This window comes from Physeter macrocephalus, chromosome 17, assembly GCF_002837175.3.
Source record: "Physeter macrocephalus isolate SW-GA chromosome 17, ASM283717v5, whole genome shotgun sequence".
Classification (NCBI taxonomy): domain Eukaryota; kingdom Metazoa; phylum Chordata; class Mammalia; order Artiodactyla; family Physeteridae; genus Physeter; species Physeter macrocephalus.
Window position 1 is genome coordinate 44,394,272 of NC_041230.1, and position 24,032 is coordinate 44,418,303.

Below are 24,032 nucleotides of genomic sequence, written 5' to 3' on the forward strand. Positions count from 1 at the left end.
CACTTAATTGAATGCTTTCCCCCCACTCCACCCGCCCCCTAGTATTTCGAACATGGCAGAAGGAATTTTTTTTTAACATGGTCAATAGCCAAGTTCTTCATCAAAAGGATCACATTGCAGTTCCAAGATAGTGTGAGGTTTGTGCTCAAAATGGAGTCCAGTAGTAGATGCTCCTATTTTGAAGGCAACCTAGAAGGGTTTTTTTCCTTCTAGTTTTATTGAGGTTTAACTGACATACAGCACTGTATAAGTTTATGGTGTACAGCATAATGATTTGAGTTACATCGTGAAATGCTTACCACAATAAGTTTAGTGAATATTACTTATCTCATATAGATTAAAAATTAAATAGAAAAAAATTTTTTCCTTCTGATAAGAACTCCTAGGATTTTCTCTTTCATATATAACATAGAGCAGTGCTAATTATATTTATCATGTTGTACATTACATCCCTAGTACTTATTTATCTTATAACTGTAAGTTTGTACCTTTTGAATGCCTTCATCCGATTCCCCCCTCCCTCCACCTTGCCTCTGATAACCACAAATCTGATCTCTTTTTTATGAGTTTGTTTTTGAAGTATAATTGACCTACAACACTATGTAAGTTCCTGTTACACAATGTAGTGATTCAATATTTCTATACATTTCAAAATGATCACCACGATAAGTTTAGTCACCATAACCTAGAAGTGGGTTTCGGATGAAGAGAACAGCCAAGATCCTAACAACACAGAAAGAGGTCAAGACGTCCCATAAGGGAAAACTATCCAGGGCCCTTACCACAGTCCAAGGTGACAATATAATCAGCCATAAGTCATTTTTTTGAAATATCTGGTCCATTACCACTCATTTTTCCTTTAAAGCTTTTCTGGGGTGGCAACACAGCTCTTAAATACAACAACTGTTAGGCTTAAATCTATGTTATGATTCTGCCATTATACTGTATTTATGCTTTAAGTGAATGTCTTTCATTTATTTAAATAACCAGGGGACTTCCCTAGTGGTCCAGAGGTTAAGACTGCACTGCCAATTCCGGTGGCTGGGATTCAATCCCTGGTCGGGGAACTAGATCCCATGTGCATGCTGCAGCTAAGAGTTCACATGCCACAACTAAGAAGCCCACACACCACAACTAAGAAGTCCACATGCCGCAACTAATGATCCTGCATGCTGCAACTAAAGATGCTACAAGGAAGATCCCGAGTGCCGCAACTAAGACCCAGTGCAGCCAAGATAAAAAAATAACTATTAAAAAAACCCATTAAAATAAAATTTAGAATAGATGGTTCTGAAGTTGCTTCCTGAGGGTGGCTCTGCTGTGAGGAAGGAGGTGTTTGCCTCCAAAGCTCCTTCTTTCAGAAGGAAACATGCTGTAGTTGGTGTCAGCTTAGTCACTGCTGAAACGGAGGTGACTACTAAGAATTTGGGTGTATGAAGTGCTTCAGCCTCCTCTGAGATGCCATGAGCTTTGCAAAAGTGTTTAATAATAACAGATACTAATATTTACTCTTTGCTTCCCTGATTTGAGGAAACTACTTTTTGTGGTTTTATTTCAATTCTTGACAGAATATTAAAAATTTTTTAAATGCTAAAGATTTGTCTATATTGTGTCATTTTCACACATCCTTGACTAAGAACTGACGTCTCAGTTTCCATTTCCATAATTTTCTCGTGTTTTATGCAATTTACCTCCAAGGACAAAGAAAGTCGTTCTCTAAAAAGTATGCATTTTAATCATATTTTAGGGCTTCCCTGGTGGCGCAGTGGTTAAGAATCTGCCTGCCAATGCAGGGGACACCGGTTTGAGTCCTGGTCCGGGAAGATCCCACACGCCACGGAGCAACAAAGCCCCTGTGCCACAACTACTGAGCCTGCACTCTAGAGCCTGTACTCTGCAAGAGAAGCCACGGCAATGACAAGCCCGTGCACCGCAACAAAGAGTAGCCCCCGCTCGCTGCAACTAGAGGAAGCCCACGCACAGCAACAAAGACCCAATGCAACCAAAAATAAATAAATAAAATTAAATTTTAAAAAAATCGTATTCTACTCCTTTCTGTAAGCGCCCATTCAGGGTCTCTTGAATCAGGTTAGAACTCCTGAATGTTTGCTTCAACACTTTCCAACATTTCTTTCACCGTGGCATTTATATCACCAAACCTTTGACTTCCCAGTTCCCTCTTCCAACTCCAGGCTTTGCTTCCGTTAAGGAAAGTTTACACTTTGGAAAATGCACCCTTCTTTCTGAAACGTAAGATTCACATTCTCTGTGAAGTCTTTTCTAAAATTTTTATTTATTTATTTATTTATTTAGGCTGCTTTGGGTCTTAGTCGCAGCACGTGGGATCTTTAGCTGCAGCATCGGGCTCATAGTTGCGGCATGCGGACTTCTTAGTTGCTGCATGTGGACTCCTTAGCTGCAGCATGCATGGTGGATCTAGTTCCCTGACCGAGGATTGAACCCAGGCCCCCTACATTGGCAGCGTGGAGTCTTATCCACTGGACCCGCAGCAAAGTTCCTCTGTGAAGTCTTTCTTGATAAGCCACACTTGGCTTTGTGTCGGCCCCCATTGTCCTAGTCATCCCTCAGTATCCATGTTTACATACCTTTCCAAGATTTGAAATTTACTCTCCGTGTTTTACAAGTTGGTTAATGTGTAATTGCATATATGCATTATCCTATTTCTCCTTCTGACTCACCTCATCAGCTAACAACCCTCTCAAGGAAGAGATCCAGTGTCCTTAGAACATTCAGTAAGCTAAATATAATGACCCAATAGGTAAAGAAGGTGATACATATCATCAAGGCAGATCAGAGACACCAGTTAGAATGGTGAACTGGAAAAGGACATCAAGAAGGTAGGTAAAGACAGAAGACAGACACTGCACGTCATTGAGACCATCAGATGACATACATGCCTATAAGCTGGTGAGCAGCGGTTCTCTCCCCTGAGAAGTGTACTAAGTTCTTCCAGGTGCAAGTTGGTGTACACATGCTTTGAACTAGGACACAATGGCCAGCTCTGTAAAGGGAAGCAGGGGGTCTTCGGTCCAATTTCTATCTCCTTCACTGATTCACTATCAGATGGTGAATAACCATCTTCATTGCTCAGTGTTTAACTCTATTCGCAAAATAGGTATTTTCATTTTTATACTCACTCTCTAGCGGATCTCTAGTTCGATAGCTTTAAATACTTCTCTTCTGAATTTGAGACTCAGATCCATCTACCTACTCTACATCTTTACTTGGATGTGTCTCTTGGGCTTCTTAATATAACCAAAACCAAACCCTTGCTTTGCCCCCCAACCCCCCGCTGGCTCCACCCTATTCCAGTACACCAGTACATGACAACTCCATTCTTCCAAAACCGTGACTTAGACTCATCTCTCATAACTCACATTCAATTGACCAGCAAATTTTGTTGGATCTACCTTCAAAATATATCTAGAACACAGCTGCTTCCCACCACCTCCACAGATAACATCTTGGTCTAAACCAACAAAATCGTATACTTGGATTATCACAATAGCCTCTTAACTCTTCCCTTGGTTCCATCCTCAACCCCCTATAGTCTACTGTCTACACAGAAGCTAGCCTGATCACTTAAAAAGGAAAGTCATATCATGACACACTTTTTAAAAAACATTTTTATTGGCGTATAATTGCTTTACAGTGGTGTGTTAGTTTCCGCTTTATAACAGAGTGAATCAGTTATATATATATATATATATATCTCCCCGTATCTCTTCCCTCTTGCGTCTCCCTCCCTCCCACCCTCCTTATCCCACCCTTCTAGGTGGTCACAAAGCACTGAGCTGATCTCCCTGTGCTATGCGACTGCTTCCCACTAGCTCTCTATTTTACATTTGGAAGTGTATATATGTCCATATATACACTACCACTCTCTCACTTTGTCCCAGCTTACCTGTCCCCCTCCCCGTGTCCTCAAGTCCATTCTCTGGTAGGTCTGCGCCTTTATTCCCGTCTTGCCCCTAGGTTCTTCATGCATGTCACACTTCTTAAAACCCTCCACTGACTTCTCATTTCATTCTAAATAAAATCCAAAGTTCTTCAAATGGAATTCAAAGCTCATCTCACTTTTGTTCTAGATCGCTTTGATCTCACCTCCTAACACACACCCTCTTATTTATTCAGCTCCAGCCACAAGGGGTTCCTTCCTGTTCCTAAAATATGCCAAACCCCTTTATCTAATATGCTTTTGATCCCACACATCACTCTTTAGTCAAGCACCATGCTTTATTTTTCTAAACAGCACCTATCATTACCCAACATATATATTTTTTGTTTTGTCCCACTAGAATGCAAACTCCATAAGAGTGCAAGTGTTGTCTGTTCTGTTCACTGCTTTTCCCCAACACCTAGAACAGTGCTCCTATATGCAACAACAATAATTTCTAGGTATGAAATTCAAAGGATTTTTAATTTCATTAAAAACAGGCAAGAGGGCTTCCCTGGTGGCGCAGTGGTTGAGAGTCCGCCTGCCGATGCAGGGGACGTGGGTTCGTGCCCCGGTCCGGGAGGGTCCCACGTGCCGCGGAGCGGCTGGGCCCGTGAGCCATGGCCGCTGAGCCTGCGCGTCCAGAGCCTGTGCTCCTCAATGGGAGAGGCCGCGGCAGTGAGAGGCCCGCGTGCCACACACACACAAAAACAAAAAAACAGGCAAGAAACAAACACGGATTTTAGTTGCTCACACAGTCTTAAAATATCAAAAATAATTTCAGAATAAAGCTAGATTCCACAACATCCATCAGGAGTTTCAACTGAGGAAATGATGAATGACAATGTTCAAACATACAGGCCCTTCAGATGCATCAGAATTACAAGCACGTGGCAAGGATCATGTGTCCCAATTAAGTGCATATCTTGTTACATATTCACCAGCTCAGAAACAGATGATGAACCAGAGCAGACTGCCATGATGACTCTTGGAGGAAGAAAGGAATGACATCACTGGAGACCTTGAAGGCATGTGCTCAGGCAGATGGCACACACACACACAGCCTGGGCTGTGACTGCCGAACGCCATGCTGAATGGCAAAGAAACCCGTCTCATGACCAGCTATCAGGGGAATTCTCTGAGCCAGACAGTCACCTCTAACTCCTCTGCCAGTTAAGGCGAAGGGGCCTCTTTGTGATCAGTGTGATGTTACATTCCTCAAATGTGTAGTTATGATAGATTTTCTTAAATGCTTATTCAAACATTTATTCGTGAATAAGGGAAGGAAATGGGATTTGTTTAAATTCAATTTCTAGGTCCAATACAACCTATTATGGCTGTCCCCAATACTGAACCCCCGGGTTGTCATCAGTACCCCTCCCCACAGTCCCCTCAAACTAGTCACAGCCTCCAGATTGAGCCCCGAATCTGTAACCACTCCAAACAATACTCCCCAAAGTGCCAACGCCCTAAATAGACCCCCTGCCATCACCAACCACCAGAGAACCCTCTTCTGTCATTCATACCTACAAAATCCCCCTGTTGTCACCAACGCCCCAGGCAGATTTCCCTAATGAATAGTCCTCTATAAGAGCCCTATCCCATCAGCCAGACCCCCACTCACCCCTTCCCGTTACCAACGTCCACAGAGACCCCACTCCCGTTACCAGTTCTCGGATATCCCCTCCCCAGTCACCAATATCCCTCATAGACATCTCCGTCACCAATTCGTCAACCCCACTCCGCCGGCAGCCCCTCTCAGCGCCCTCTCCTGTCCCGCCCCTTGACATGCGGCCCCGCCCCTTGGCGCGGCGCCCCAGCGAGCGGCGCCGGAAGCTCCGCCCCCTGCAGGTTGCTAGGCTCCGGCAGCCGGAAGTCCCGCCTGCCGTGTAGTCGCCGCCGCCGCCGCCGCCGCCGCCGCCGTCGTTGTTGTTGTGGTTGGTTCGCCGAGCTCCGCGGCTCCGAGAGCCGGCTGCATCCTTTCCCCGCTGCCGCCGCCGCCATGAAGTGGATGTTCAAGGAGGACCACTCGCTGGGTAAGCTCTCGGCCATTGGCCCCGCCGTGGGGGCAGGGGCGGCGGGTGGGCCCCCTCCCCCACTCGGGCCGCCCTGGGCTGGGCCCGGCGGGGCGGATGCCGCACTCTGGGCTCGGGTCGCCGAGGTTCCGGCACCCCGGGCGGCTGCCCACCCACCCCGCGCCGACCTCTGCGGGACCTTCCGGAGCCAGTGGACCGGGGACCGAGGTTTCCGGGACGCCTGAACGAGGACCTGGGGCGTGCTCAGGTCACGGTGGGGAGGAGGGCCGGGGGCTCGGGAACCGGCCGGCCGGTCAGGCGCGACCACATCCCGGTGCGTTTCTCCCATAGAACACAGATGCGTGGAATCTGCGAAGATCCGAGCGAAATATCCCGACCGGGTTCCGGTGAGTGAACTCCCCGCCCCCTCACCTCGCTGACACCCCTGCTGTTTAGGACCCGTGATAGGGCCCCAGGCCATTCAACAGTTGACAAGTTTAGATTCCAGTCCCAGTTATAGTAGCAGATGGGCCAGACTGGGTAAGGGACCAGCTGGGGCCGGGGCGTGAGGGGCTTGAGTTGATGCTGTTCAGGATGCCTCAGTGCTGAATCTCCTGATCTAGGCCAGCGAGCTGTCTGCAGCCTCTGGGCTTCCCTAGACAATTATGTAAGAAACGATGTTCTAGGACAGGGCAACAGGTCACAGCCACTTTTGGGAATGGTGGTGGAGGGAGACTTTCACTTTGGTCTTGGAAGTGGTACTTTAGTCTCAGGACATTGATCTTTAACTTTGAGCCTCCATCTTTACCTGACTTCTAGTTCCCTTTTCTCACTCTGATCCTGACATCCTTTCCTGACCAAAAAATCTGAGAAGCCACTTCTAGTGGCTTGAGTTTAATCAATGATACTTATCCTGTATTTATCCCATGGTAGGGGAGATAGTTTCTGTAACCCTTATTTATTTTTAAGGACATCCAGGCCTGTTACTGTAGATTATTGCTTGTGAACACTTCCTTTGGGGAGGGGGCAGTAGGGATAAATTTGAAACTTAGTTCAGAGAGAAGCACCAGGCCAAATGAAGAGCTTCGTTCTTGGCTGGCTGGGCTTGCCAGTCATTCCCATTAGTCCATCCATTCTCATTTCCTGTGTTCCTTGAGATCTTAATTCCCTTGTAGTGTGAAGGCAGATCCATTCTGTGGTCCAGCCTGGAGTAACAGGCTGTAGAGGAAACCCTCACCAGATATCTTCGAGTCTGCCCAGACAAAATGTTGAAAAGCTTTGTAGTGAGGGCCGTGTTGCTGAGATCAGGGATGAGAAATATAATAGTTGAGCACAGAAAAGCACTTACCGTTTCCCTATAATACATTTATATCAGTTCTTAACTTCCAGAGTGTGTGGTTTATTAAATCAGGGGCATATTTTCTCATGTTATGCAGTTTCCCACCCACCTCCTTGCCCACACACTGTTCATCAGCTCTCCAACAATGCAGGGCCAGAGCCTCACATTAGAAATCTAGTCCTGACCTTTCTTTGCTTTCGCAGGTGATTGTGGAAAAAGTCTCAGGCTCTCAGATTGTTGACATTGACAAACGGAAGTATCTGGTTCCATCTGACATCACTGTGGCTCAGTTCATGTGGATCATCAGGAAAAGGATCCAGCTTCCTTCTGAAAAGGCAATATTCCTGTTTGTGGATAAGACAGTCCCACAGTCCAGGTGAGAGCTGTTTACTGGTATTGGCTATCTGCTTGATTGCTTACAGAACTCAAAACTTTGGAGGTCTGAAAACTCTTAGAGGTCCTGAGGAGAAATCTGATTTTTGTGCTTCCTGACATCAGGAGTTCAAGGAAAACAAGAAAGGGCTTCAATAGGTGGGTGTGCGCTTTGGGTTAAAAAAACAGAACAAGGCCTGGACTTAAATTTCATCATTTCTTTTTTTGTTTGTTTTATCCTCAAACACCCAAGAATCCTTTTAAATAGTTCAGGACTTCATTAGGCTTAAGCTATCAGTAGAACTGAAGCCTGAAATGGGGTTTTCTCCTAATAATCCATGAAATAAGTCCTGTCGTTCTTCCCCAGGAGCTTGTGGGCCCTCCTGAGGCTCAGCTTCAGTTAATCACCCTGGCTTCTTGCTCGCTTTCCAGGCTCAGCTCTGGCCACTGTGAGAGTACCCTGAGAGCAGCTGCCTGATCCTCAAGTACATGGAAATGGCTGCTGGCCAGCAAAGGGCTCTGAGGTCTCTCTTTACAGACTTACACCTCTCTTGGTACTACCTGCTCTGACTTTCAGAGTAACCACCCCCTTGCTCTTGCGCTGCCTGGAAGCAATCTTTGGGATAACTTGGGGCCTGAATCGAGGCAGGGGCATTACAGTTCCCTTCTAGGTAGTTGACAGTCTGGCTTTAGTCCTCTGTGGAAAGAGGAAAATTTTCTGGCTCAGTCTGTAACCCTGGTCAGTCCTTTCCTATTACTGATTTGAGTACTTCTAGGCCCCTCCTCTGAATGTGAATTCCTGGCTGCATCTCATTTTAGTGACCCAAACTAAGTTTCATTTGTTATCCCCCCAAAAATAGTACTTCTGAAGCTAAGGCTTTAAGAACTCCTGGGAACTAGCCCAATGTGGCCAAAATATGTTTCTTTTGAAAATCCTTGAAAGCTCCAGAAGAGGCTGAAGCCAAATTCTAGTCCTTTTCCTATGAAAGGTAGACAACTCTGGCTACTTTTTGGTCTGATTTTCTCTTTCCCAGTCTCTACCACATCCACTTCCTGGTGTTTGGCAGAGGATAAGGGAGAAATGGAAGGTTCTTCCGTTAGGCCAAGGTTCTGCCTGAGGAGACAGGCCAGGTCCTGCCTAATGGGTGCCATTGGTCTGCTTACAGCTGTAGCTCAGGAAGCTGCGGTGTTGCCAGGGGTGATCTGGTCATCCCATTGGGCTCTCCCAGCCTTCCTTCGCAGGCCTCTGGGCAGTGTGGTGCTAGGCACACTCTTCACCAGGGAAGGCTGGTGAAGCCCTGGGCATCTGTGGTCACTCTCCGCTTCCCTTCAGGTAGTGGGGGAGGTAAATCTTCATTCATGCCACCTGCAACTTCTGCAACTCCTTGGCGGCCCTATGTTTTCTCCTTCCCGGTGGTGGCTTCTTATGGGAGGAAGTAGGTGATTAGGACCTGTGGCATTGAGTTTTATTTTCCTCGATTCTAATCCTCTGATACTTCTTGAAAGAAATGAAGCAGGCTTCTGGAGACATTAAGATTACATTATCTAGCAATTAAAATGGCTGCAGATTTTAACTAATGCCCTCTCCCCCATCATCCCTGAAATATAAATAGAATTGGAAATGAAAAGTGATTCTCAGGGCAGCAGAGGCTGCTTCAGGGCCATTTTACCAGGTTGCCTTTCCAACCTGGTAAGAATCCTCCCTGAAACAGATTACACCAGTGACCCAAGTCACTAACCAGCCCCTCTGCCCAGGCTCTTCAGCGCCTTTGGACCCAGTTAATGACTTCCTGCCCCATATTTAATGTATCAGTTCTTTGTTTGGGGGTTTTATTCTTAAAAACAAATTTGCTTATAAACAAAAGAGGCATGTGACATCATTGGCCTTTATGCAACTGATGGCTGCACAGACAAAATTGCCAGTCTTCTTCCTAAAGCTACTGTTTGACTCAGTGTCGCCATTTCCTCCCCAAGGCAGTAGCAGCCTCTTTCGGAGCACTTTCCAGCCTCCTTAGGGAAGCATGGAGCCTCCTTTAACCTTCAGCCAGTGCTTGCAGCCTTTGGAGAGTGGCTCGGGAAATCAGAGTTGAGAAAGGATGAGCCCTCCCCCATCCCATAACAGACAGATCTACACAAGGATAACTGACGTCTGAGGCTGAGCGAAAGTAACTTCATTTATTCCTGCCTTGGAGCGGAACTTTGGGAGAGTGTTCTGGAACACAGGCGACCATCATGTAAAATAACGTGATTATTGTTTGAGTAGTTAGTATTAAATATTGATTCTAGAAATAGAGACAGAAGCAAGTCTCTAAGTTTTACTTTCAAAAGCCTGAGTTCTCAAAAAAAAAAAAAATTCTGAGTTCTCTTTTTAAAAAGGGGAGATCTCAACTGCCTTTTCCCATTTCCCATTGAAAAGTTGAATTCTCTGCCTAGGTGCCTGCATCCAGAATTGGGTGAGAAACGAAGGGAAAACTATGACTTGGTGCAGATAGGACTTGAGAAAGAATATCAGTGTATGTTTCCCAGTCACGGCTTTAGAGGGGAACCCAGACCTGGCAGTGGTGCCCACCTTCGGTCTTTGTTTAGAGCACAGATAAGAATCTTCTTAATCCCCTGTCTAAAATAGAAACAGGAGTATATTATTAAATAAAATATATCTAAGATGTTATAACTTGGGAATGTTACATTGGGAAATCCGTGCTGTTTAAGATTATGGTGTTCAGTTGCTCCTGGCTCTTAAAGAGGTACTAAGTAAAAGAAGTTGTGATGTCTTACAGTCTTAACTTCATTTAGAAAGGTGCTTAAATTAAGCACATTTGATCATTTCTGGGTAAATACCTCTTCAAGAGCAGGGTTTATCTTAACAGTGGAATAGAGTTTATTTATATCAGAGAAAAATCTGATAAAAGGAATAAGCAGTAGTTAATTTTTGTATTTTAGAATCTTGGGCAGCCTTTAGGGCCATGTTAACTTTCACTCTGAGGCCTGTGCCTTTCCAGGATCCACAGCAGTGGCCGTTGTCTTCCCAGTTCACCCCACCCACCCTCCCCCTGCTGGGAAAGAGAGAAATCCAGATCCAGTGGAAGCACGTGGGGCGCAAAGCAGATGGATGGCCGGGTGGCCCATCAGCCCAGCCAATTCCTGAGTCAGGCTGGATCCCACAGCCTCCACAGCCTGACCTTGGTTGGGGCCAAGGGAAGGCTGTGCAGGGATAGGGCATCCACACAGTTCTAGGTCAGCCTCCCCCAATTCGTAGGCTGTTGAGCAGGTTGAAACTAGTTTGCCCTCAGCAGCATGGCCATTCCTGGATATGGATCCTTCTGAAAAGTGCCTTTATTATTGGTTAGTTTTTCTAGACCGGTTTGATCTTGAATGGAAGTGTAGGGGACAGGGTTTTAGGGGGCAATTTAGGTTCATTTCACTCAGTACTTCAGGGTCCCACCATACCTTTAGCTTGGCTCCATGGCTTAAACCTGCCACTGGCTTTCCCATTTCTTTCCTTGTCAGACTCAGAGCTTGAAGGTGGCAGTCCCCCACCACCACTGCTCAGCAGCCTCCTTCTTGGATGAGTGTGTATAATACTTAATGCCGCAGCGGTGTGCATTAGTAATAGGGACTGGGGGCCATCTTTGCATGTCTTCAGCAGCCAGTAACTCCGGCGGGAAGCCTTGGAGTTTCAGTGCTGCTCATGAATTGTCAGGGAATCCAGCTTAGCCTGACAGATGCATTAGAGCAGCCTCTTTGCTTTCAGATCCTCTGGTGCTCCAGTAGTGGCCCACCTAGTGCTGTGTGGCTTGGGCCTCTGTGAATTCTGAGAGGGGAGCCCGACTTTTCAGAGGTGTACAGAACTTGTCCTAAAGGAACACACCGGCCTTCTGCTGTACGCTGCCTGCTGAAAAGGGGCACGTTTTGCATCCCTGCCCTTCCACTTGGCTATTCTTTTTTTTTTTTTTTTTTTTAAATTATTTTGTGTCCCTCATGACTTGTTTTTAAAGAGGGCTCTTTTTTTAAAATTAAATTAAATTAAATTAATTTATTTATTTTTGGCTGTGTTGGGTCTTCATTGCTGTGTGCAGGCTTTCTCTAGTTGCGGTGAGCGGGGGCTACTCTTTGTTGTGGTGTGCGGGCTTCTCACTGTGGTGGCTTCTCTTGTTGCGGAGCACGGGCTCTAGGCGCGGGGGCTTCAGTAGTTGTGGCACGTGGGCTCAGTAGTTGTGGCTCGCGGGCTTAGTTGCTCCGCGGCATGTGGGATCTTCCCAGACCAGGGCTCAAACCCGTGTCCCCTGCATTGGCAGGCAGATTCTTAACTGCTGCGCCACCAGGGAAGCCCTTGGCTATTCTTTTTTTTTTTTTCTTCTTTTTTTTGGCTTGGCAACCTGCACCCCACTCCACAAGAACCAAGCCTGACCCAGCGTGGCCTTGAGCGCTGCCGCCTCACCAGACCCTGTCTCCCGCTTTCCCTCCCACCGCCCGGGATCCAGCTTCCCTCCTGCTGCCTCAGCTGTCAGCGACAGCGACACACCCTCCTCCCCTCCCGCGGCTCCCCGCACCAGGTCGCCGCACCAGACAGCGGGTAACTGCCTTGGCTATTCTTTTAATGGGACTTTTTTGGTCTTTTTAATTTATTTTATTATTTTTGGCTGCATTTAGTCTTCGTTGCTGCATGTGGGCTTTCTCTAGTCGCGGCGAGTGGGGACTACTCTTTGTTGCAGTGCGCGGCATTCTCATTGTGGTGGCTTCTCTTGTTGAGCGCGGGCTCTAGGCGCGTGAGCTTCGGTAGTTGTGGCTCGCGGGCTCAGTAGTTGTGGCATGCGGGCTCTAGAGTGCAGGCTCAGTAGTTGTGGCGCACGGGCTTAGTTGCTCCATGGCATGTGGGATCCTCCCGGACTAGGGCTGGAACCCGTGTCCCCTGCATTGGCAGGCGGATTCTCAACCACTGCACCACCAGGGAAGCCCCTTAATGGGACTTTTAAAAAAAGTATTTTTAAACTATATTTGTAGCCCTGCTCTTTTTTGGCTCCAGACCAAGTTATTCTGACTCTGTATGTGTGTGGCCTGATCCCACAAGTGCTGTTTTTGAATTATACTGTACAGATGCGCCAGTCTTCTTTCTCGTCACCTAGGGAAGCCTTGGAATCAGGCGTTCAGTCACGAGGTGCTGACTGGAGCGTTTAGCTCCCAGTGTTGAGCATTGTGTTTTCAAGTTCCTGCCCAAGGGATACCCTGAGTATAAGGACACGGTGCTACTGCCAACTAAATAGAGTTTCCACATGACACTGCGTGGCAGAGAAAAGGAGAACAGTGAAAGGGCTCTTAAAATCATTAGGCACAGCCATCTAATTGTAAAATTACAGGATCTGAAGAACCTGCTGCTCAATGTGTGATACAGAAGCTGGCAGCAGTGGCCTTCCCTGGGAACTTGTTAGATAGAAATGTAGAATCTCATCCTTGACCCAGACCTTCAGAATCAAAACAGGCACTTTAACAAGACATCCAGGTGATTCCCTATGCATGTCGTTTGTATGTGTGAGAAGCGCTATTCTAAGGGAGGTCTTCACAGAAGGTACAAGAATGATGACATTAGGTCATTAGATCTAGTTGTGTATTCACATGGAGGCAGCACAACTTGGTGGTAAGAATGTCTCCTAGCTTTGTGATCTGGCATGAATTATTTAACCTCTCGGGGCCTCACTTTTATTATCTGAACTATGGATTATGATTGTACCTGCCTCCTAAGATTGTTCTGAGGGTAAAGAGTTAATACATGTTATGCACTTAAAACAGGTGCTTGGCACATAGTGTTTGCTATTATAATTAGAATTTTTATGATCAGCCTTTATAGCTGCTAGGGCACTGTTAAATTTATAAACCCAAGTTTTACTTAAAAGACAATGGAATCTGAAGACAGAAAGCCACATGATTATGGGTCCTCCTCCCCCAACCCCGTCAGAGTCTTAGAGCCTGCCTTAGACAGTAGTCGTTCCGTGGTCATTGTTCACTGCAGACAACGTTCAGAGTCTGGGATTTATAAAGCTCCTCAAGTATTTCTAACACAGCAGCATGATTTAGGCTTGTAACTTGCTAGGAGAAGAGCAGAACTCTGGCAGATGGAACCAGACTTTACCTAGGCATCAAGGCGTGGCTGCTGCCTTTGAATTGCACACAGTGTCTGCTCCTTCCAAACCCCTTTGGTAATGATAGTGGGGAGACTGTAGTTCAGGTCTTATCAAGGTCACCCTGGACACTTGTACCAGGCGGGGCAAAGAGAGTTGTGGCAATAGCAGTAGCTGTTTTCCCCTTTGCCTCATTCTGAGGATTCTCAGGGAAAAGCTGGGTTCCTCAGGGCATTCCTAACCACAGGGTAAAAGTCTTCTTGAGAGACCCCGCTACTTGTTCAAGCCCTTTGCTAGTTGCTGGCTCTTCACTCCACTTCCTGGCTCACTCTACTTCCTAATCCCATGCTTTTAAAGATAAGCATCTCCAAAACAAACAAAGACAGACAAGCATCTCTCCCTCTGGCAAAGGGATTGTTTCTCAACTTGGCTGCATATGGAATCATCTTGGGCATTTTTGTTTTTTTCTTAATTTATTTATTTTTGGCTGCGTTTGGTCTTTGCTGCTGCGCGCGGGCTTTCTGTAGTTGCTCTAGTTGCGGTGAGTGGGGGCTACTCTTCGTTGCGGTGCGCAGGCTTCTCATTGTGGAGGCTTCTCTTGTTGCAGAGCATGGGCTCTAGGCGCACAGGCTTCAGTAGTTGTGGCATGTGGGCTCAGTAGTAGTCGAGCCCGGACCAGGGCTCGAACCCGTGTCACCTGAATTGGCAGGCGGATTCTTAACCACTGTGCCACCAGGGAAGTCCCCATCTTGGTCATTTTAAAACTTACTGATGCCTGGGTCCTACCTCCAGAGATTCTGATTTAATTGGTCTGGGGTGGGGCATGTCTTTCAAGCTCCCCATTGTTTCTGCTGTGCAGCTGAGGTTGAGACCTACCACCCACCACAGGTGTTCTCATGGGCATGGGTTCCTCCCTCTACCCGCTGCCCCCCAAGTCCTCACATGTTCCAGGGCAGTGTGGTCAATAGAAATGGCATGTGAGCCACATATGCAATCTAAAATTCTCTAGTAGCCACATTAAAAAGAAAAAGAAACAGGTGAAATTAATTTTAATAGTATTTTTTTTATCTGGTATATCCAAAATGGCATTTCAACATGTAGTCAAAATTGAGATATTTTACATGTTTTTTTTCATACTCTGATACTTTGAAATCTTGTGTATGTTCTACACTTACAGCACATAGCAATTCAGATGAGCCACATTTCAAGTGCTGAACATAGTGGCGACTGCATTGGACAGCAGAAATATAGGACATTTCTATCACAGGAGAAATTTCTAGTGGACAGTGCTGTTTCAGGGAGTCCTTATTTTACAAATTCCAGTTAGATCCTCGCAGGAAGCACGATTTTATTGTACAAGATGCCAGTGACAGGCCATTTTGTATTCATACTCATCCACTCCCACGTCATTACTAGTTCTCATCTACCCACACAGCCAAACCAGCTAAGCTTGAAAATGAGCAGGGAGAGTAGGAAAGGAGAAAAACTCCCCTTTATAAATGTGGTCTGCATTCCTGTTTACATGGTGGTCCCATACAGCTGCCAGGAGCAAAGCAGCAGCGTGGGGCAGTCTTTGCTTCACCAGCTTGAGGCCTCCGACCCCTCTTTATCTACCCTCTGGCCCTTGTTCTCCTGAGTCCTGCATTTAAGCATCTGTTAAGACCTGTCCGGGCTTAGTGGCCTCTGTCATCTCGGGCCGGCTCTGAGACTGGTTGACCCCACCATGCATGGTCATGCTGAGGCTTAGCACATGTCTGCACCTCCTGCTTATCTCTAATAGGGCAGTCATGTGGCCAGAGCTCACCTGGGGCTCCAGGTGTGTTACTAGTCTTACTGTGGAGCCAGTGCACCTCAGCTTCATGCCAGAGAACTAGATTAGGTCTCCCCTGCTGCAGTCTGTTTTACTGCTGAGGAAAAGCCAGCTCTCCCACCCACACGTTTAGTTTGAGCAATATCTATTTCTGGAGGGTTCTTAGGAAGCTTGGGCAGGACTTCTTTGGATCCCAGATATGAGAGCTTTTTGCATTACGTGTGAGGAAAGTAACTTCCCTTCGATGACGCCGATGCAGATCTCTGGGGCACAGGGTTTCTGGCAGGAGAACTTCCACAGGAATCAGCCCACTCACTCTTTATCATGTTAGGTACGAATTATAAATCTTCAAATAGACCAGCCCTGAGGAGAGGAAAGCACAAGTACTCTTCTTTACCTTTGTCTCTCACCCACACAGGGATGGGCCTCTTAGACTCTTATTTTGCTTATTAGCTTTTCTCCCTTGCCCGCCGGCATTCAGAAAGCATTGTGAAAGCACTAACCAGTACTAACCAACCACATCCACCTGAGGAGCTAGAGCTGGCTTCTGAAGGAATACCTTGGTGTGAGGGTGAGTCAAATGGCCTTGCCTCGGGACAGGAGGATGGAGGTTGATTCTAGTCTTATCTACTGATTCCCAGAGGCCGAATTACTTTTTATCACCTACCACCAAAGGTGTGACAGAGAGTAGCTAGTTTAAGTAGTGAAATTCCTTATCCTCAAGCCATCTTTCTCCCAACACGTAGACTCAGTAATCAAACCCAATTCTCAATGTTGTTTTTTGTTTTTCTCTTTCAAGCCTAACTATGGGACAGCTTTACGAGAAGGAAAAAGATGAAGATGGATTCTTGTATGTGGCCTACAGTGGAGAAAACACTTTTGGCTTCTGAGGGCCAGTGCTGGGCTAGGTGCACCATTCCTGCTTGTGTATCTTGTAAATAGCTGGCCATTTTCAGTTACTGTACCAGAACCTCTTAACATAGACCTATCAGTGCATTTGTAACTGGATTTATTTCTTAATATATTGGAAGGTTTTGTTTCCTTTAGACTAGTAAATTATCATACAGAGTTTTATTTTGAGTTTTTCTTTTTGTGCACTGTCCTCATGGCTACACTCTCCAGGGAACTTGTTCCTCTGGCAATCTTATTTAACGAAGATATTTCCATATTGAAGTGAGGTAGGTGGGAATTAAAATGAAAGGGAGCGAGATGATGCATTTATTCTCGATTATGTTTGAAGTGTTAGATGGCTAAGTATTAAAAGCATCCAAATTAAATCCTTAGCAATCAGAACACTTGCTTCACTAGATTTTGCCAACTGCCAATCATGTAGGACTGAGCTAATCTGTTCCTCTTTCTGAAACTATTAAGGTAAATAATTAACAATAAAACTTCCTCTTATAAAGGCATTGCGGTGTGACCATGTCCTTTATTCACCTTCTTATAAATGGGTCAGAGAAGTAGCTCCTACAGCTGCCAGGCTAGGAGGAGGATTTGTGGGGCCCATGGCAGCACAGCTGGGCACAGGAAGCAGTGGCCTGTGTCATGAGGAGGGAACTTTTTTTTTTAAGTGGTTAATATATTCACATGGTTCAGATGTCAAGTCTCTCTAAACAGGTATACATCGAGAAGTCCTTCTCCACCACTGTTTTCTCATTACCCTAACCCTCCACTTTTTGGGAAACTACTTGTACTGGCATCTTGTTTCTTTTCAGAGTTTGGTTTTTGGAAGTTCAATTAAATATGAATATATGTCTAAAGTGTTTTTTTCTTATACAAAAGAGAACACATTATATCTATACTTACGTACATTGCTTTTTTTTAAACAGTATATCCTAGTGATCTTTCCATATCAGTTCATATAGAAAGCCTTTTAATTTACTTTAGTATTGCATTGTGTGGATATATCATTATTACTGAAACTGAACAGGACCCTGTGGGGCTCCTGGGCACAGAAGCCTTTCCGTGTCCCCCGTTTCTTGTAGGGAATAGACTCCAGCCTCCAAGACCTTCCCTGAGTTCCAAGGGGCAGATTCAAACAGTTGCTAATCAGGGAAGGGAGGGGATGCAGAGACAAGGTGGTAGGAGCAGCCAAGCAGCCTTGGGGCAGGGTCCTGGTTCCAGGTCAGGGGGTATACATAACACCTTTGAGCTCTTTACAGAACTAAAACTCCCAACAAATGGAAGATGTTAAGCATTCTTCATTCCAGAGAAGACCACCTGAGGCCAGATTAAAGGAACCAGAGAAGCTTATCAAGAGACCACCTGAGGCCTGGGACTGCCCTGGTGGTCCAGTGGCTAAGACTCCGAGCTCCCAGCAGGGAACCTGGGTTCGATCCCTGGTCAGGGAACTAGATTCCCCCAGGCCTCAACTAACGATCCCGCGTGCCACAACTAAGACCCAGCGCAGCCAAATAAATAAATATTTTTTTAAAAAGAGAGAGACCACCTGAGGCCAAATTAAGGGAAACAGAGAAGCTCAGTAGGAGGAGACCACCTGAGGCCAGATTAAAGGGATGTAGGCCCTGCACACACCCTAATCTTATGGGCAACTCTGCCCATTGCTATAAAACTCCTCACCAAATCCTCCCAGCGGCGTGGGGATACACAGTTTTCGAGGCACGAGACCACTGTGTCCCCCTTTGCTTGGCAAAGCAGTAAAGCTTTTCTGCTTCACCCAAAACTCTTGTCTCTGAGATTGAATGCAGCACTGGTGCACAGAGGCCGAGTTTTCAGCAAGATTCCTAACTAGTGCCCTATTAATGGCATTTGGGTGCTTTTCAGTCTTTTACTGTTACATACCGTGTTGGAATGATAACCATACACGTATAGCCTGTATATGTACCTGCATTCATGGTGCTGCTTTACAACCACTTTCTACAAATGAAGATTCAGATTTTTCCAGGCCATACATTTTATGATTTCTCACAAATTAGATGTGTAGGCTTGCCACTACACAGATGCATTTAAAAGGAAATGCTTATTTACTTCCCTAAGTCTTCCCCAGACAGACTGTGTCTGGAGGCTAGAGCCATTACACAGATCATCAGAATAAAGAAACCAGGTATCCAGGGATCTAAGAACATGTAGTTAAAATGAATATCCAACTTTCTACTGGGGAAGGAACAAAGAGATTTAACTTCATCTTTACCAAATTATGTAAGCAATCCCTCCAAGTACTCTACTAATGTCAGCTTTCCAGATGGGATCAGAAAGCCAACTGTTTTTCTTTTAAAAGTAGTTTATAGTTAGCATTTACTGAGCACTCACTAGATATACCAGATAATTTACATACATTGTTGCAGTTAATCTTGAAAAAGCCCTTACGAGATAGTGTCATTCTTGCAGCCAGCCACACTGCTACCAAGTGGCAGAACTGAGACTCCAAACTTGAGATTTAAGAGAAAAGACGTAGGTGGCAGTGTCATTTTGTGATTTTTTTCCCCCTATTTACAGTGTGTCTCACACTGTGCTAGACACTGGGGCAAATATGAATAAAGCATTACCCCTTACTCCAGGAGCTTACAGTCTGGTGGTAACCAACACATAAACAATTACAAAGCACTGTTGTAAGTGGTATGTAGAAAGTATTGGAACCGAGGAGAGAATAACTGTTACCTATAAAAACTATTAAAGCAGCCTTATTTGTAATATCAGTCAATAAAAATGGATTTGTTAATATTGCTTTTAAAATGCAACAGATGAGTGAAGGTTTTTTTTTTTTAAAAAAAGGGATTTCCTTGGCAGTCCAGTGGTTAGGACTCTGCGCTTTCACTGCCGAGGGCCTGGGCTCAATCCTTGGTCGGGGAACTAAAATCCCACAAGCCCATGCAGTGTGGCCAAAAAAAAAAAAAAAAGTTGCATGTAGTCTCCCCCGACTCTAGTCTGTAACGGACACTAGTAAGATTTTACAGATGAATTTTATCAAACTATGTAAGGAACCGTTAATCCTTTCATAAAATTTCAGAGATTAGGAAAAGGGAATAAAAATTAATTTTGAGACAAAATCTCAATGGCCAAAACTTTCTGAGAAAAATTATACATTGATCTCATCAACATAGAAAAATCCTAAATATTAGTAAATAAAATTCAGTAGTATACCAAAACAATCATGACCAGGTAGCGCTTAGCCCAAGAATGGGTTATATAGTTCATCATTATGTCTATTAATAAAACACCAAATTTAACAAAGGAGAATGTTGGGCTGTACCCCGCAGGCCTTCAAGGCCTGTACTTGCCCAGCCTCAGACTGAAGAGCGAGCCCAGAGTCAGTGACAGAGACATCAGTGGTTTAATGGATAGGGGATCTTACACGTCCGGAGCAAAAGGGTCCTGGAGTGACACTCCACTGTGGATGGCAGACAGCAGGCAGGACATGGCAGAAGTCCAGGGAGCTGGGGGGGTGGGGGGAAGGTTACCTGTTATGGGGGAACTGATGTCAGGTTGGCTTATCCATTACCAGGGAAACCAGCAGACAGGCATGTCCCTCATAGCCCCTTTGATAAAACTAGCAGGGTAGAGCTGTTCTGATACAAAGATTAGAAGAATCACTAGCTGGGGGCAAGTACATAGGCATTTACTGATTAGGCTCTATGATTAAGAGGGAAGGTCAGCCATGTGAGTAGCGTGTTGGTGAAGCAGGGACTGGTCAAGCAGGGGATGTACAGAGAGCAAGAGAACAAGCCATCCTGGGTGGCCTGATCACATGGCAAAAACTATATGATCATGTCACAGATGAAGGGAAAGCACCTGAAACAACTCAAAACCTTTTAATAGTTTTTTTTTAAACTTCTTAGCAAATTAAGATTTCTTTAATTCGATAAAGGGTATTCATAAAAAACTCTATAGCAAATATGTACATTAGTATATAAAGCTATGGTGAGTAAGGCAGTGTGGTACTGACAATGGGATAGACAAATACTTTAATGGAACAGAACCCAGAAATAGATCTGTGTATAAAACATGTCAGAGGTGGCATGACAAGTCATCAGGGAAATGATGAACCAGTTAACAAATGGGACTGCAGCAATTAGTTACTTATATGGTAAAATTTCAGAGGCATTCCTATTAAAAACAGGAACTAAAAAAGGAAATCTGAAGGGTGAACTTTATGGTATGTGAATTATATCTCAATGAAGCTGTTAAAGTCTGCTATCGGTGCTTTTACTCAACTTTGTCCTGGCATAAAACGAATATAATGCGAGGAAATGTAAATGAGAGGCATAAGAATCAGAAAGGAAGACTAAACCATAATATACAGACAGTGATAATCTACATAGAAAAATCTAAGAGAATCTATACAAATTAGAATAAGAAAGTTCTCCATAGATGCTGGATACAAGATCAGTTACAAATATTGATGATGTTTCTACACACCATTTGTAACCAGTTAGGGAATATTATAGGAAAAAATTTCATTTTCAATAGCAAAATATATAAGTGCATAGGAATAAACTTAATATAAGATACACTAATATACCATATTCCAGGATGAGAACATCCAATATGGTAAAGATGCATATTGCCTCTGGTTAATCTGTGAGTTTAATGCAATTTCAATAAAAATCCCAATCAGGTGTGTGTGTGTATGTGTGGAATCTGACAATTTATGGTAAAATCCATGTAGGAGAGCAAAAGCCAAGAATAACCAAGAAGTGTTAAGAAAAACAGGCCAGGGAGATTTGTGTTAGCAGTAATTAAGTAATTAAGACTATGCCATATGGCAAAGAGACAGACACATAAACCAGGGAACACAACAGAAACCCAGAAACAGATCCATGTTTAAAACATAGCTGTATTTTGGGAATTCCCTGGCAGTCCAGTGGTTAGGACTCTGCACTTCCACTGCAGGGGGCATGGGTTCGATCCCTGGTCTGGGAACTAAGATCCCGCAAGCTGCGTGGCCAAAAAAAAAAGACAGTACTTTAAAGTATCTGGCATGAAAAATCAAAGGGGAAATGATGAACTAGTTAATCCATTATTTAAAATTGGTTATATGTACATGAAAATAGATTCCTATATTATATAATAGGATTATAAAATAAATTCAAGATGAATTAAACATCTTAAGCTGGAAAAGCAAAACTTTAAAAAGAACGAAATAATGCCATTTGCAGCAACATGGATGGACCTGGAGATTATTATACTAAGTGAAGTAAGCCAGACAAAGACAAATATCACATGATACCACTTACATGCTGAATCTAAAAAAAAAAAAAAATAAAAGTGATACAAATGAACTTATTTACAAAACAGAAACAGACTCACAGACCTGGAAGACAAACTTATGGTTGCCAAAGGGGAAAGGTAAGGGGGGAGGGATAAATTGGGAGTTTGGGACTGACATGTACACACTACTATATTTAAAATAGATAACCGGGCTTCCCTGGTGGCGCAGTGGTTGGGAGTCCGCCTGCCAATGCAGGGGATGTGGGATCGTGCACTGGTGCGGGAGGATCCCACATGCCGCGGAGCGGCTGGGCCCGTGAGCCATGGCCGCTGAGCCTGCGTGTCCAGAGCCTGTGCTCCACGGTGGGAGAGGCCACAACAGTGAGAGGCCCGTGTACCGCAAAAAAAAAAAAAAAAAAAAAAAAATAACCAACAAGAACCTACTGTATAGCACAGGGAACTCTGCTCAATATTCTGTAATAACCTAAATGGGAAAAGAATTTGAAAAAGAATAGATACATGTATATATATCATAACTGAAACACTTTGCTGTACGCCTGAAACTAACACAACATTGTTAACTACACTCCAATATAAAATAAAAATTCAAAATAAAAAGAGTTGGGAGGGAGTTCTTAAGATAAGCTACAAAAATACAAACAATAAAGAAACAGGTTAAATTTAAGTACATTAAAATTTTAAAAATTATGTTTTTTATTTCCTCAATATTATTCCGTAATATTTTTACTGAGGGCATGCTGAAAAGTTGTTTTGCTATCACAAAAGATTTGTCTTATTAAATGGGAATATCAGCTCCACCTCTCTTTAATAAAAGGTGACCACATATATTATGGAATTTGAAAAAACTTTATAACTTTAAAGAATGAAACACTATTTAAACAAAATTAATAGAAGCTGCAGATTGGATGAAAATGTTTGTAACAGATATAAACCAAAAAAGAATTAATATCCAAAATAAATAAAGAACTCTTCCGATAAGACAAACAACCCAAGAGAACAATGGGCAAAGACAAAGAATCCTTAACTTCACTCCAGTCCACTGTATATGCTGTACATGCACTAACTCTATCGAGTGCCTTTCACAAAGACTACAATATGAACGGTGCCTAGGGTCGTGCAGTGTTCAACCTCTACACTAAAAGATGCAGACTTGCACTATACAGTTGGTGGCCTTATGAAATGCAAAGGAAAGTAAACTCTGGTTTATCTTTTCACACTCATCAAATTGGCTAAAGTTTCAACATATAAAATGTTAGGGAGGATATGAAACCTCTGGAATCCTCATAAACTGCTGTTGTGGGTGTAAATTGGCGCCATCACACTGCAAAGCAATCTGACAATATTCAGTAAAGTTGAAGATGCAGATAACCCATGACCTAGCAAATTCCATGTCTAGGTATATATCCTAGAAATATCCCCACCCATGTACAAGAGACATGTACAAGAATGATCACTGCAGCCTTGTCTATATGAGCCAAGAATTGGAAACCGACTAAATGTCCGGCAACAGGAGAATGGAAGGATGATATGTGGTATAGTCATACAAAGGAATACTATACAGCAGTTAAAATGAATGCACTAGAACTACATATGTTAACATAAATAAATCTCCAAAATGGTGCTGATGAATGAAAAAAGCAAGATGCAGAAGTATATTCAGCATATCATTTCTATAAAGTTTAAAAACATGGAAAACAGGGCTTCCCTGGTGGCGCACTGGTTGAGAATCTGCCTGCTAATGCAGGGGACATGGGTTCGAGCCCTGGTCTGGGAGGCTCCCATATGCCGCGGAGCAACTAGGCCCGTGAGCCACAACTACTGAGCCTGCACATCTGGAGCCTGTGCTCAGCGACACGAGAGGCCGCGACAGTGAGAGGCCCGCGCGCCCCGAAGAAGAGTGGCCCCCGCTTGCCACAACTAGAGAAAGCCCTCGCACAGAAACGAAGACCCAACACAGCAAAAATAAATAAATAAACTCCTACCCCTAACACCTAAATAAAAAAAAAAAAACCATGGAAAACAATTCTAAGTATTGCTCACAGATATAAAGTTATGTAATAAAAAGTATAACCATGCAATTCAGGATGGTGGTTACCTAATGGAAGGAGGGGAACAGTATCAGGGAATGGTCAATGTGGGGTTTCAAATATAGCCAGTCATGTTGTATTTCTCCAGAAAATAAAAACCTGAAGCAAATATAGCAAAATATTTACTGCTGTTATTTCTTTTTTTTTTT

The 24,032-nt window shown here is 44.3% G+C and overlaps 2 protein-coding genes across 6 annotated transcripts in view; one reads left to right on the forward strand and one right to left on the reverse strand.

Annotated features, from left to right (window-relative positions):
- Nucleotides 1–5,818: 5,818 nt before the first annotated feature.
- The window catches only part of GABARAPL2 (GABA type A receptor associated protein like 2), a 25,039-nt gene continuing 6,825 nt past the window's right edge, over nucleotides 5,819–24,032 (forward strand). The window contains exons 1-4 of one of the 2 annotated variants that reach the window (XM_007116520.4): nucleotides 5,819–5,994; nucleotides 6,325–6,380; nucleotides 7,516–7,688; nucleotides 16,407–17,016. In XM_007116520.4, coding sequence (XP_007116582.1) covers nucleotides 5,961–5,994; nucleotides 6,325–6,380; nucleotides 7,516–7,688; nucleotides 16,407–16,497 — 354 coding nt within the window. In that variant the 5' untranslated portion in view covers nucleotides 5,819–5,960 and the 3' untranslated portion in view covers nucleotides 16,498–17,016. Of the gene's footprint in view, nucleotides 5,995–6,324; nucleotides 6,381–7,515; nucleotides 7,689–16,406; nucleotides 17,017–24,032 lie in introns of those variants that run through there. The other variant, XM_028478395.2, reaches the window with a different exon arrangement.
- The window catches only part of ADAT1 (adenosine deaminase tRNA specific 1), a 43,632-nt gene continuing 36,226 nt past the window's right edge, over nucleotides 16,627–24,032 (reverse strand). For all 4 annotated transcript variants that reach the window (XM_007116518.4, XM_055079336.1, XM_055079337.1 and 1 more), the window contains one exon: nucleotides 16,627–20,001. The gene's annotated coding sequence lies outside the window, so the exon portion shown is untranslated. The remainder of the gene's footprint in view (nucleotides 20,002–24,032) is intronic.